Source organism: Cryptomeria japonica, chromosome 5 (assembly GCF_030272615.1).
Source record: "Cryptomeria japonica chromosome 5, Sugi_1.0, whole genome shotgun sequence".
Lineage (NCBI taxonomy): Eukaryota > Viridiplantae > Streptophyta > Pinopsida > Cupressales > Cupressaceae > Cryptomeria > Cryptomeria japonica.
In genome coordinates, this window is record NC_081409.1 from 803,485,918 (window position 1) to 803,499,449 (window position 13,532).

General features: G+C 33.9%; 2 protein-coding genes across 2 annotated transcripts; both read right to left on the minus strand.

Moving 5' to 3' along the window:
* Positions 1-6,053: 6,053 nt before the first annotated feature.
* LOC131075576 (uncharacterized) lies at positions 6,054-6,524 on the minus strand. Its single transcript, XM_058012420.2, has one exon. The coding sequence runs from the start codon at positions 6,522-6,524 to the stop codon at positions 6,054-6,056; it is 471 nt and encodes a 156-aa protein (XP_057868403.1).
* Positions 6,525-12,810: 6,286 nt separating this feature from the next.
* Positions 12,811-13,281, minus strand: LOC131075577 (uncharacterized). Its single transcript, XM_058012421.1, has one exon. It carries the CDS (start codon positions 13,279-13,281, stop codon positions 12,811-12,813), a length of 471 nt encoding a protein of 156 aa, XP_057868404.1.
* Between the last annotated feature and the right edge of the window lie 251 nt (positions 13,282-13,532).

Here is a 13,532-nt window from a genome sequence, read left to right on the forward strand (position 1 = left end):
CAAGAAGATCAAATGTCTAAGAATGGATCAAGCCAATTAATTTGTTTCTGAGGAATTCACTAAGTACTGTGATGATAATGGAATCAAGCGACAACTTTCTGCACCTAGGACACCTTAGCAGAATGATATAGCAAAAAGAAACAATAGGACAGTAGTTGAAGTAGCCGGGACAATGTTGATACAAGGAGATGTGGCGAGAACATTTTGGAGAGAAGCTGTAAGTACAACAGTCTACACAATGAACCAAGTTCTGATGAAAAAAGGTAAGGACAAAACCCCTTATGAATATTGGTATGGGAGATCACTTGATGTTAGCTATTTTAAAATATTTAGAAGTAAATGTTTTATTAAAAGAGGTGATTATATAAGCAAGTTTGAAGCTAAGAGTGATGAAGGAATATTTCTTAGCTATTCCACCAAGAGTAAGGCGTATAAATGCTTCAACAACCAGACACAGAGAATTATTGAGAGTGTTGATGTTCGTGTAGATGAAGGTCCTGAAGTTGCTAAAGGAACAAGTTCAAATAAGAAGGATGAAGATCCTTGCATTTTTATTTTGGAACCTAAAACTGTTAAGACAGAAATCGGTAAAGCAAATCCTAATGTACTTGTTCATCCAAAACAAACAAATTCAGAAGAAGATGACAATGATGAAGTTGAACTAGAAGAGAATGATCATGTTTTACCTAGATATGTGAGACTGAATCACAACCCTGAATAGATAATTGGAGATAAGGATATTGGAGTACAAACTAGAAGGAGATTAAGAGAGAACTTACATGATATCCACTTTTGAACCTAGAAGCGCTAAAGAGGCATTTGGTGATGATCATTGGGTGAAATCTATGGAGGAGGAGTTAGATCAAATTGAGAAGAACAACACTTGAACCCTGGTACCCCGATCAGTAAACAAGAATTTTATTGGTACTAAATGGGTATTTAGAAACAAGTTAAATGAATATGGTGTTGTAGCTCAGAATAAGGAAAGATTAGTCTGCAAAGGCTATGCACAAGAAAAAGGAGATAATTATGGAGAAACTTTTGCACCAGTATCAAGACTAGAAGGTGTCAGAACATTACTTGTATTTTCCGCACATAAGAAGTTCAAGGTATACCAGATGGATGTTAAGTCTAAATTTTTTAATGGGATACTGGAAGAAGTTTATGTAGAGCAGCCTGATGGTTATGCATTGACAGGTAAGGAAGATATGGTATGCAAATTGCATAAATTTTTGTATGGATTAAAGTAGGCACCTAGAGCATGGTATGAATGGCTTCATACTCATCTAATGAACTTTTCTAGAATGAGTGATGATAGCAACATTTATCTCAAGTTTAAAGGAGATGATATACTGGTTAGTGAATATTTTTGTTGATGACATTATATTTGGAGGTAATGATGACATGAGTAATTGTTTTGCAGATGAAATGAAGAATGAATTTGAGATGTCATTAGTAGGGGAAATAAAAAAAAATTATAGGCTTACAGATACAGCAGATGAAGAATAGCATTTTCATTACTCAATCCAAATATGTGAAAGAAGTTTTAAAAACTTTTGGTATGAGTGATTGTAAACCAGTTGGAACCCCAATGGTTACAGGTTGTAAATTGTCCAAGAATGATGCATCTAAGTCTATAGATGAAAAGGAATACAAATCAATGATTGGCAAATTACACTATGTTGTTCACAGTTGACCAGATATTGCCCATGCAGTTAGTATTCTTGCTAGATTTCAAAAAAATCCAAAGGAAGGACATCTGATGGCAACTAAAAGAATCTTCATATATTTGAAAGGAATTATTAACTATGGGTTATGGTATCCATATGGTGGATATTTTGATTTGAAAGTGTATACAGATGCTGACTGGGCTGGAAATATTGATGACTGGAAAAGTACTACCGGTGGAGCTTTCTTTCTTGGAGGAAGGTTAGTTTCTTGGAGTAGCAAAAAGAAGAGTTGTACTTCACAATCTACTACTCAAGCTGACTATGTGGTAGCATATATGAATTGCATACAAGCTATGTGGATGAGACACATTTTGGAAGGGTTTAAGATGAAAATCTCATATCCTATAAAGATTTTGTATGATAACACAAGTGCAATTAACATTTCAAAAAATCTTGTTTTGCATGCAAGGACTAAACATATTGAGTTAAAGTATCACTTCCTGAGAGAAAAATTTCAATGTAAAGATGTTGTCTTGGAGCATGTCTCTACTAAGGAGCAGCTTGTAGATATCTTTACCAAACCTCTGCCTAAGACCACTTTTGAGTATCTTAGAAGTCAATTGGGGGTTGTCCCTCTTCATGAAGTTAGTTGAGCATGATGCTAATTGCATCAGTCCCTAAATTTCTTGTAGAATCTTATATGGATTGATGAAGGAGTGGATGTATTCCACAGGGTGAGCATCAAGTTGCAGTATGATGTTGATGCACAGTGAGAGCAGAATTACATGCTTTTACTTTCACTTTAGCATTGTTGTAAAAGGGGGAGAAGTATTATGTGATTGAAAGGGAGAAGAACCAGTGATAGACTGAAGACAGACAAGGCAAGATGAAAACTTGGTAATGTAAACCAAGATTCCTATTCACTAATCACAACAACAATTGAGGCATTGAATTTGTATTGCCATCAATGCCAAAGGGGGAGATTGTTGGCATTTTGCATATAGATTGCATTGATGATATGTTGCCATTGATGTCAATTGAACCAGTATAATGATATTCATAATATTGCTGATGTTATTATTGTTATTGTTTTTGTCATGTAAACCGGTATGAAGAGAGTAAGAAGATATTTGTACAAAGTTGTAACCAGTATATAAAGTTTGTGAGTAAAACCGGTGAACCAATATATGTCTATGTAAGTGAACCGGTATGAAGGGTTAAACATGTCTATGTAATGTAACTGCTAAACCCTAACCTATTGATAAACCCTGACCGATCATGTTTGTTGGTTTATTGCCTGTTGAGCGAAAATGATGGAGGCACATGTGATCATCGTATAAGGATAATTTCAAATTGATTTAGCGTGTTTGTTTGATTTCTTGAGAAAACTTGATTGTATCTAATGCAAACTGCATGATGAGTTACAAAGTCCAATGGAGCGGTGATCATGGAGCGGTTGGAATTGTCTTGAAGAATGTGAAGAGATTGTTATGATTTCTAACGGTAAAGATTGTACTGACTTGTTTGTAATCTTGATGATGAGAATTATGTTTTTGCTTGTGTTACCGACCTAATTGTTTGTGTATTTAAGGTCGATGAAGTTTTCTGTAAAAGTTGTTGGCAAAGTTGACAAGTGTGGTAGAAACTCGTGAGTGTGAAGTTGCCTAACTAGTGGATGAATCTGTACTTTGAGTAAAGATAGAGTGAATTTTATAGAAGGATTTGATCAAGCAAGTGTAGTCCTATTCAGACAGATCAACGAAAACTGTTGTTTTCTAACAATTATAGCAGAAGTAAAATCCCTTAACCGGGTAAGCTCTAACAAGATTGGTTACTCATTAAATCCTCTAACAAGGTTGTCCATTAGCTTGGATTCTTAAATCCTCCAGCAAGGTTACTCCTAACAGGGTATTGTGGTTTTTATCAAGGCATACTTGTAAATCCCTTAACTGGGTGATTCCTAAACAGGAATTAGTTCTTAACAAAAATTATTGTAAAGCTCTAACAGGCTTTGGCTCTTAACAGGGCAAACTTTAGAAGGGTTTAGATAGCTATCTTTGTGAGTCCCATCTCACCCTGGTTTTTACCTATTTGTGTTTTCCATGTATAAATATTTATGTCAAGTGGTGAATGCTTTTGTGGATGTGATGTTATATGATTCGATTAATTTCTGATAAAGCATTCAAGGTTATGATTAAGCATTCTTGATTTGCATAATGGTTGAAGTTGTTTTACTATAAAGTTGATATAACAATCAACTGGTGAATGATGAGTATTCTTATGACTAAATTGATTTTGATTAAGGAAGGTTTACTTTTTGTAATTGAATTTGAGTTTGGGAACTCTGTATCAATTTTTTCCATATACTGATTCACCGCCCCCCTCTCAGTATTCTACTAGATACTTATTCTTTCATCATATCATCAGAGAGGGCACAACTTCATGGGCTTTGGCATACTCCATAATGAGAACAATAAGCCCTTCATGGAGGACCAGATTATTCAGATTCTCGGCATGTTTTTTTAGACTATTCTCCAAAGAAGAAACTAGATAGAATGGAATTGAAATAACTTTGCCATGCCTAAAGTGATTTAAGATGGTAAAATGATAAGAAAATATACTGACATATCTGCCTTCAAGCTTATTATAACTCATAATGAATTCGGCCATATCTGCCCAGGGAGCCATTAGGTCCATGAAACCATTTCCCTAACACCTTAATCAAATAATGATTGTTCTTTATTAATTAGCGCAAGTAGAAATGGTATCATCATATGCCAGGTTGCACAAGTATTTTGGGAAAGAGTCCTGATTACTCCACCATTTTGCCTCCACGTAGCCCATTGCCATATTGGCCAATAAATTTGTTGCTTTATTACCTTCCCGAAATACATGAGAGATTTTGAATTCATCTAGCTCTTTAATCACATCACAGCAATCTTTGATGAAGTTGGCAATAGTCCAACTAGGATCCTTGCGCCCATTCAAACAGTTGATAATGTTAAGTGAGTTAGATTCCAACCAAACCTTTCTAAATCCTTCCTTTTTAGCCATTTGTATCCCTAGATGGGCAGTGCTAGCCTCCACAAAATGGTTGGACTGGGTGCTCTACTGTTATGTTACAAATATATTTCCAACGTAAAAATATAGTTTTAAACATTTCTTGTTTGTGGACACTCATAGAGCACTAGGCTAATGAGATTTATACTGTTGCTCTTGCATTACCTCCCCTTTTCAATTGGGATGCTTCCCATCAATATGGGCATCATCATGATTATATCCATAGCTTTAAATTTGTTCCCCCCGGCTCCCTATCGCTAAAACCATGGCCAACTTTTCCCACTACGTGACCAATCTTCTACCTCCTAGGGAAATCATGAACATTATTGTTGCCTTGACAATGTGAAGTTTTCCCATCTAAACCTTATTATTTTTCCTGTAAGTGTAGATCTTTTTCAAGAAGAAAAAAAAAAAATGATAACAATATTAGTCGGAAACCCATATTAGATGCCCCGAATCCCTTGGATGATTAGGGAAAAGGGTTGATAATGATTCCCCTCCTCTTGTTCATATAACTTTGGTAGTTTAATGGCATATGTGCCTATTTAATTGTTGTTTCTTGTTTTTATAATTGAATTCCAAAGTTGAATGTCATCCCATAGTCTATATATTATGTAAAAAAATTATTAATATAAAATATAACACCATTCATCATTAAAAAAATATAAAGAATAATATATACACTTTTCTTCTTACTATTAAATTGCTTTGAATTTCTTACTAAAATAATCTCTAAAATTGAGATAATCTAAGTAGATTTAGAAAGATATATATCTCTTAATTCAATCAATTCCCATGTTTACACAAATATTGAGATAAAAATACAATATTAAGTTGTGTGTAACTCATTCAATCCAATATGAAAGAGACGTAAATTAAAAACATTAAAGTTAAATCTCGAAACATGTAGTATTAATTGTATTTAAAATTGAGACAAAACATACTTCATCCTCTTTAGATAATTGTAACAAATGATTTCTTTAAAAGTGCAATACTAACCCTATATTTATTATCTCTATGAAAGTTTTTTCTTTCATTTTTAAACTTTATTTTCATTTTCATAAGAAACATAAAATTATTGATTTTTTTTTTCAAATATTACATTTAATGAATAAGTGTATGTATCATTTATAAAATAATGAAAATAAAAGATGTCTATACCCTTATAAGACTAAAGCTCATAACATAAGAAAATAAGCAAGATGTTTAGATAGTGAGAACATCAACAAAGAGGAAAGAGGATCCCAATTATCCAATTTACCCAATACATCAACACGATCAGAAATGTCGACGAAAGCGTCCCACCCACATACACCCAACAGTTTATTTTGGACCGAGGGAAGTTCTCCCAGGATTACATCTTCGAGTGCGAGGGTAACGAAGATCTGGTTGCGAAGCATTCTTTCTGAAAGACCCACCAAAATAGCAGGGGCTGTCCTCGTCAATCCTTCCCACAGAAGGTACCCCATTAGTGCTAAATCTTTTTGGAATCGCCTTCTGTTGTGCCACAGGAGATGATTTGCTCCTCTGCGAAGCGGCCCTAACGAGCTCAGCAAATTCATCATCATTTCTAAGAGAGGAGTTGCTGAAGCTCTTTGGCAGGCCAACCATAGAAACACCAAGACCGCTAGAACTAGCCCTCCCTGCACACTCAGATATGCTTCTCATATAAAAGTCTCTGGCTTTGGCAAGGTATGGAATTGGGGAAAAAGACTTTATTTCCCTACACAATGATTTAACTCCCCGCTTTTTGGAAACGCCAGCGCTGGCTCTGCTATTGTTGCCGCCTTCCATCAGAAATCGATTAATACGAAAGACTCTGTTAAAGCCTTTCTAAGAGAAATTGAAAGTTTGCAGAAGCGCCTGAGAATATAGTGATCGAGTGGCTTCTTCACGTTGCGATTAACGATGAATCCGAGGTATATTTATATACACGATTAAGAATCCTGAATGGCGATAGGTGAGAAGCGCGTGCAGGAAAATGTCAACGTAGAATCAGACATTCGACCTGTCTCTTTTGACGTTGTCAAGCTTACAAATGAGCAGGTAGTACTTCATCGTATTTGACAGGCTCCCGAGTTTTGATATCTTTTAAGAGTGCAGTAGATATTACAAACGTGTTTAGTTTAACTATCAATCGTATATAATATATAAGGTAAATGTATTCCACGCAATCAAGTAAGTTTATTCCAAAAAGTAAGTGTATTCCACGCAAACAATTTAGAGTAACAATGGGAACGTGCAATAGAGCAGGTAGATCGCTCAATTTAAACTACCAATGGTAACTTGAAACTTTCACAGGTAAAATTTCTTATAATAAAATTGTTTGCAGGTTCTTTTTGATATATATAAAGGAAGGAAAGGAGAGATTGGGAGATGAAGTCAAGATCGGGTACCAAACCATCGTAGTAGAGTAATTGATTGGAAATCGAATCCGGAAACCAAATGCATCATATTGGAAAATGACAAACTGGGGAATTATATTCAAATTATATTTACATAGATGACTTTATAAGAAAACCAAATGAATCATATTGAAAAATGATAAACTGAGGAATTATATTAAATAATATTCACATAGATGACTTTTTAAAAATTAATATGTTAAATCTTAATAAGATATTATATAATCAATTTTTTTTTTTTTGGTTTCTTAAGTTTAATCTTATTTTATATAACTATTAATATTATAAATGAGTAAAAAGAAGACAGTCCAAAAGGTCACATCATGAATTCTATACAAGACATAGTCTTAATCAAAACAAAATTAAATGACAAGATACAAAACTAGTAAGGAACAAGAGGAACATACTAATATTAATATATTATTAATATTTATCATTGGTCATTATTGTACCTCTTTTATTACATTTTTCTAGAGTGAATCTTCAAAGATCTTATCTCAAAACAAAGTTACTAATTTTTTGTGTCATTTTTTGGTACTTTCATATGCATTTTGTGATGTGGTGGACATGTTTGTTTTCTATTTAATACTAAGATCGTATATTTTTATTATTTTAGATAGATTTGTGCTTCCCATATGTGTTTCTATTTCCTTTTTATGTGTTTAGTTTTTTCTTTTGTTTGGCATACATTGACTAATCTTTTAATATATATTTTACAAGGACAAGTATATACATAAAACTAATGTATTCAAAATCAGTTTAAAGATCAACATCTCTGCTATTCTGAAAGGTATCTTTTGCATTTCCTAATATTTATTTTAGTCTTACTTTGTGAAACTTACTCTTCTATAGTGTCATAAGTCTAATAAAGTAGGGAAAACTGTAAGAACAAAACATTACATACTATTCTTTTCACGTTATTATGTTTTTATACTCATTTTAGCCCTTTTTTCATTTGAGTGTTTTTTAACAATTTTTTATCTCCTTTAATTAATTCTTAATCCTTGTCCTAGTTTCTTTGCCATATCACCCTTGCCTCCTTAATGTTATTTCTTTTTTAATTTAATATTTATTTCATCTATCTTTGTCATCTTAGGTGTTTTCCCTATCTTTATGCTCTTTTACCCCTTTATCCTATTGCCTAGCCAAACTTTCACTCTCTTGACCAAAATCATTTACTAAGTTCCTATTTCCTAACATAAGTATAAATCATATATTCTGGCTCCTAGATTAACTCTTCCCATAATATTTCTTGATTCATAACAACCACCTTTAGCCTTCAGCTACCATTGAAGATTAAGCTCTGTTAGGCTCAAGTACCTCTCAACAACCTTAAACATTTGAGATGCTTCTTAATCCTTTTATCCAATTCTCACAAAAATTAAATCTTAGCTTAAATTAATTAAAAAATTATATTAAAATGTATTTTCTCAAATTCCTTCTAAAATTTATAATACAAACCTTACACTCGATCATTTTATGATAGGAATTGTTAAGTTTTCAATTGCAAGCTACTGTTGAGATATTTCCCTTAAACGAGTGAAGACACATTAGTGTTTACTATATTACAAGGATGTTAGTGTTTACTTATGATAGGTATTAATGTTCAAAAGTTTCCATTGTATATGAGAAATGTTTCTTGCCAAATTTACCATTTTCTACCTAACCTACATTTTCTCTCAGTTGCCATCCCTTATCACTGTCCATCATTTTCCCTCATCTAACATGCCCACTTTATCTTTCCTTCCTATCTCCTCCTTTCTCTTTCCTTCTTTTCAATTCATAAAAAAATCTATTTAGGTTTTACTTTTATTTCCTTTTTATATCACCCATTAAATGACTAATGAGGATTATGAGATTGTCCCTACTCCATCTCAAGGTTCATGCATTGAGCATAGCTTATCTAGCTCGATCATAAATTAGATTATTTGAAGTTGCTTAGAAATCAAAAGGTCATTCATGATTTTCCTTCACCTCGTGAAGAGTACATGGTATCTATTAACAAGTCAATGGCTGAGAAGAGTAATATTTATAATGACATTAAATTAGAAAATACATTGCATGATTGTCCTAACCATCTTGAGGGAAATAAACAAAGAAATGTGACATTGAATGATAAAGATGAGTTGATGAGAGATTTTTATGAAGTAATGGCAAGAAATGGACCAAGTAAACTAATGGTTAGTACTAAAACTGTGGAAAGTACCCTATTTATATGTGAATAGGGGAATGAGAAAGCTAAACATGCCAAGATGATAGCTTCTCAAGCAAGAATGAACTTGTAGAAAATCAAGAGAAAGCATGGACACTTAGATGAACAAGAGATGAATTTCTAAACTAAAAATAGTGATTGAACTATTAAATCAAGAATTATGCACAGGCACTCATCTAGTCAAGAGTCTTAACCAATATCATTAAGGGCCATGGAGGATGATTCACCAAAGAAATTAAGTTTGGAAGAAGATAAATTTAGTTTTGAATACAAGGATTAGTTTCCTCTTATTAATAATCCCTTGTTTAAGCTTGAAGCTAATAAGACCCATGCTAATCCTCTTTTCGAGCTAGATAAAAAAGACACTACAAAATCATGTTATGAGATTGAAGTCAACCATAAAACTTGGGGTCTAGGTGGATTCTTCATCAACAAAGTATTGAGGCAAGATAAGGGTTGTAAGACAAACCACTCTCTAATCAAATTGAAATAGATTACAATTCATGAAAATTCCATGAATGGGATTCACTCTTTCAATCAACAAACTATCGAATGTTCAAACTTGAGTAAAGGTGTCCCTACAACTATGCACATAGTTCCTATAAGGTTATATGATGATTACCATTATCGTTGTTTCTCTAAGTTAATGACATCAGTTTGTGATTAGGGTATTTTAAACCATTGATAAAGTGGAGGTAGCTACTAGAGAGATGTTCTCCAAAAATAATTTAGTTTTTTACCTCCACAATGAACAATGGTTCCTACCAACAATCTAGGGTATTGCTAAACCTTCCTTCATATAGGTCTATGATGATGGAAATAGGTTGGATAACTAAGGATTTTCCTCTTAACACCTTGAGGAACACCTTTATGCATTCAAGTACTCGCCTTTATGCATTCAAGTATGGAACTTAATAATGTCCACTTCTTGAAACTTCAAGAAAGGAGTATGCCATTTGGTTATGAGAATCAAGTTGATATTATTAGAGGGGCGCAATGACAACATGGTGGTACTTTCCTAGGGCTGATTTGGAATCCAAAAATTGTTTGGAGTTCAATAGCTATTTAAAATCTGATGATCTATGATGAATATAGTAAAAGGTTTGAGATCATCAAAGGACATTCCTCTAAAGAATTTGTGTAGCATTGGAATGTTCTTCTTCTTGGTAGTTTTTAGGGGATCATCCATACTAGTGGTCAACAAGATTATATTTTGAATAAATGGCACTACAAACCTTGGGACCTTACAATTTACAATATAGATAGATTACTTCGTAATGTGATCAAGTTTAACAAACCTTGTGAGTTCAATAAGAACAAACAAGGAATATGTGTTGAGGCATTTTGCAGACTTATTTGGAACCCTAGTATCAACATGACAATTTAAGATTGCTTATGGACAACTAATTTCTAAGAAGGGGAGACTGTAATATCCTTGATGAATCTCTAAGAAAAACAATCAAGTAACCTTGTATAGTCCAAGTGTGGCAGGCTAGGATACCTCCAAATCAATAAGTAGCAAAAACAATGAATGGGTTTAAGAATAATAACAAATAAAGGATGGTAACAAAACTTCTTTAAATAAGCTCCATAAGTAGCAAAAACAATGAATGGGTTTAGGAATAATAACAAATAAAGGATGGTAACAAAACTTCTTTAAATAAGCTCCATGCATTATCCTTATAAATGAAGTTGATAGCATACGGGACCAAGCAATAGTAGTGCAAGCATATCAGCACATTTGTGGGAAATTGTCATTAATGACAAATAACATCTATGTCGAGGAAATCACTAGATTATAAGGAAGTAATTTAGTGAAGGCGATCAGACCATTGCAGGGGTCAGGGCCTGTATGTCGTTATATGATTAGTAAGATCTACAACCACACGAATAGGTGTAATCTCTCTGCAGATTAGAAACTCAGACTCATTATTATCAGTAATAAATTGGAGCCACAGTGGGAATCTGCAAGCCGACTTCAGATTATGTTGATTTCTTGATCCAACTCTCACAGTGATTATGAAAGTAATCAATATTGCACTCGAGATCAGAAGACATTAATGATAATGTTGATCCTAATGATACTCTAATTACGATCGATTAAGATGAAAATATACTTATACCCCCAAACCAAGGCTATTTGTTTGTAGGCATAGCTAAATCTAACACCATAGAAGGACAAGGTTTATGTTAAGCACAAAGTGTATAGAATGATGCGATTTCAATAAACGCATATCCTGATCAAGGCATATGCCAAGGTGCGATTAAGATTATGGAAGCAATCAATCAGTTCATTAATCATTAGGTAAAGACTGCGTGGTTAATTATTTGCAAAAGATGTGATCAATTAAGACACAACTCTTCAGATGCCACGCCATCAACGGATTTATAAGGGCAAACCGTGGCTTCTCAAGAGGCATGGGATTTGGTTATTTCTACTGATTCATAGTAGAGTATTGAGATGGCGAAGTGCGGGTGGTGTATCCAATAATTTGAAATGCCATAGACGCATGGATAGAGAGATGTAACAAACAGAGACAGCATCCATTATTATCACAGGAATAGAAAGATTTCAATCAGTCACAGTGATCAGACCGAGGCATAGCCTTTTAAATACAAGCCCATAAGATGTCATGCAGGAACATCGATTAAATTTATTTGTCAATTTTCCAACTTCGAACCAACCTTTATAATAGACTGCATCAACACATGATTTTCATATCAGATGTGTAGCATCATTGATGATTACATTCTATATTCTATTAATACATATAGGTTAATTAATTCAAGTATTTATTTGTCACACTCGCACCACATTCATATTAGACTTCGGTGCCATATCTAATATATAAATTCGATCGATTAAATTTAAGGCAAACTCTTGGATCTCTTGGATGATTGGGGAAAGGTTTCATAATGATTCTCCTGGTCTTGTTCATAAAGATTGAATGAGCTATCCACAACATAATATCGTATTCAATTTAATATGAAAGAGGTCTAAATTAAAAACATTGAAGTTAAATCTCAAAGCATGTAATATTAATTGTACTTAAAATTTAGAGAAAACATATTTCATCATGTTTAGATAAATGTAACAAATTATTCTTTAAAGTACAATATTATTTTCAAATTTGTTCTCTCCATGCAAACTGTATGAAAGTTTAAGTTTCTTTATGTTTCATTTTTAAACTTTATTTTCATAAAGATATATGAAAGAATATATACCTATATTGAAAAGCAAAAGAATAAATACATATATTATCATTTATAAAATGATAAAAAATGAAGATGGTTGCAAAAATGTCTAGACCGATAAAGTCTAGCCCATAAGAACATAAACAAGACAGTTACAAAATAAGAGCAGTAGCAGAGATGCAGGACGATCCAACTATCTGATTTAACCAATACATCAGCACGATCAGAAATGTCGACGAGCGGGTCCCACACATATACACACAACAGCTTATTTTGTACCGAGGGAAGTTCTCGCAGGACGACAGATTCGCCTACGAGGGAAACGAAGATCTGGCTGGGCAACAATCTTTCTGAAAGAGCCACCAAAATAGCAGGGGCTATCCTCGTCAATCCTTCCCACAGAAGGTGCCCTATTAGTGCTAGAGCTTTTCGGAATCACCTTGTGTTGTGCCACAGGAGATGATTTACTGCTCTGTGAAGCGGCCCTAACGAGCTCAGCAAATTCATCATCATTTCTAACAGAGGAGCCGCTGAAGCTCTTTGGCAGGCCAGCCATAGAAACACCAAGACCTCTATAATTAGCCCTCCCCGCACACTCAGCTATGCTTTTGATATAAAAATCTCTGGCTTTGGCAAGGTATCGAAAAGGGGACAAAACCTTTATTCCCCTACATAATGATTTAACTCGCTTCTTTTTGGAAATGTAGTCGCTGGCTCTGCTATTATCGCTGCCTTCCATCAAAAATCAATTAATATGAAAGACTGTTGTCGCGCAAAGCTTTTCTACCAGAAACTAAAAGTTTGCAGAAGCGTCTGAAAATATAGTGAATGGCTTCTTCACGTTGCGATTAACGATGAATCGGAGGGATATTTATGTACGATTAAGAACTGTGAATGGCGGTAGGTGAGAAGAGCGTGGAAGAAAATGTCAAGGTAGAATCAGACATTCGACCGGTCTTTTTTGACGTTGTCAAGCTTACAAATGAAAAG

What these genes read in the sequence shown, in the direction of transcription:
- LOC131075576 (XM_058012420.2), bottom strand. Translation starts at nt 6,524, where the DNA reads ATGGAAGGCGGCAACAATAGCAGAGCCAGCGCTGGCGTTTCCAAAAAG.
- LOC131075577 (XM_058012421.1), bottom strand. Translation starts at nt 13,281, where the DNA reads ATGGAAGGCAGCGATAATAGCAGAGCCAGCGACTACATTTCCAAAAAG.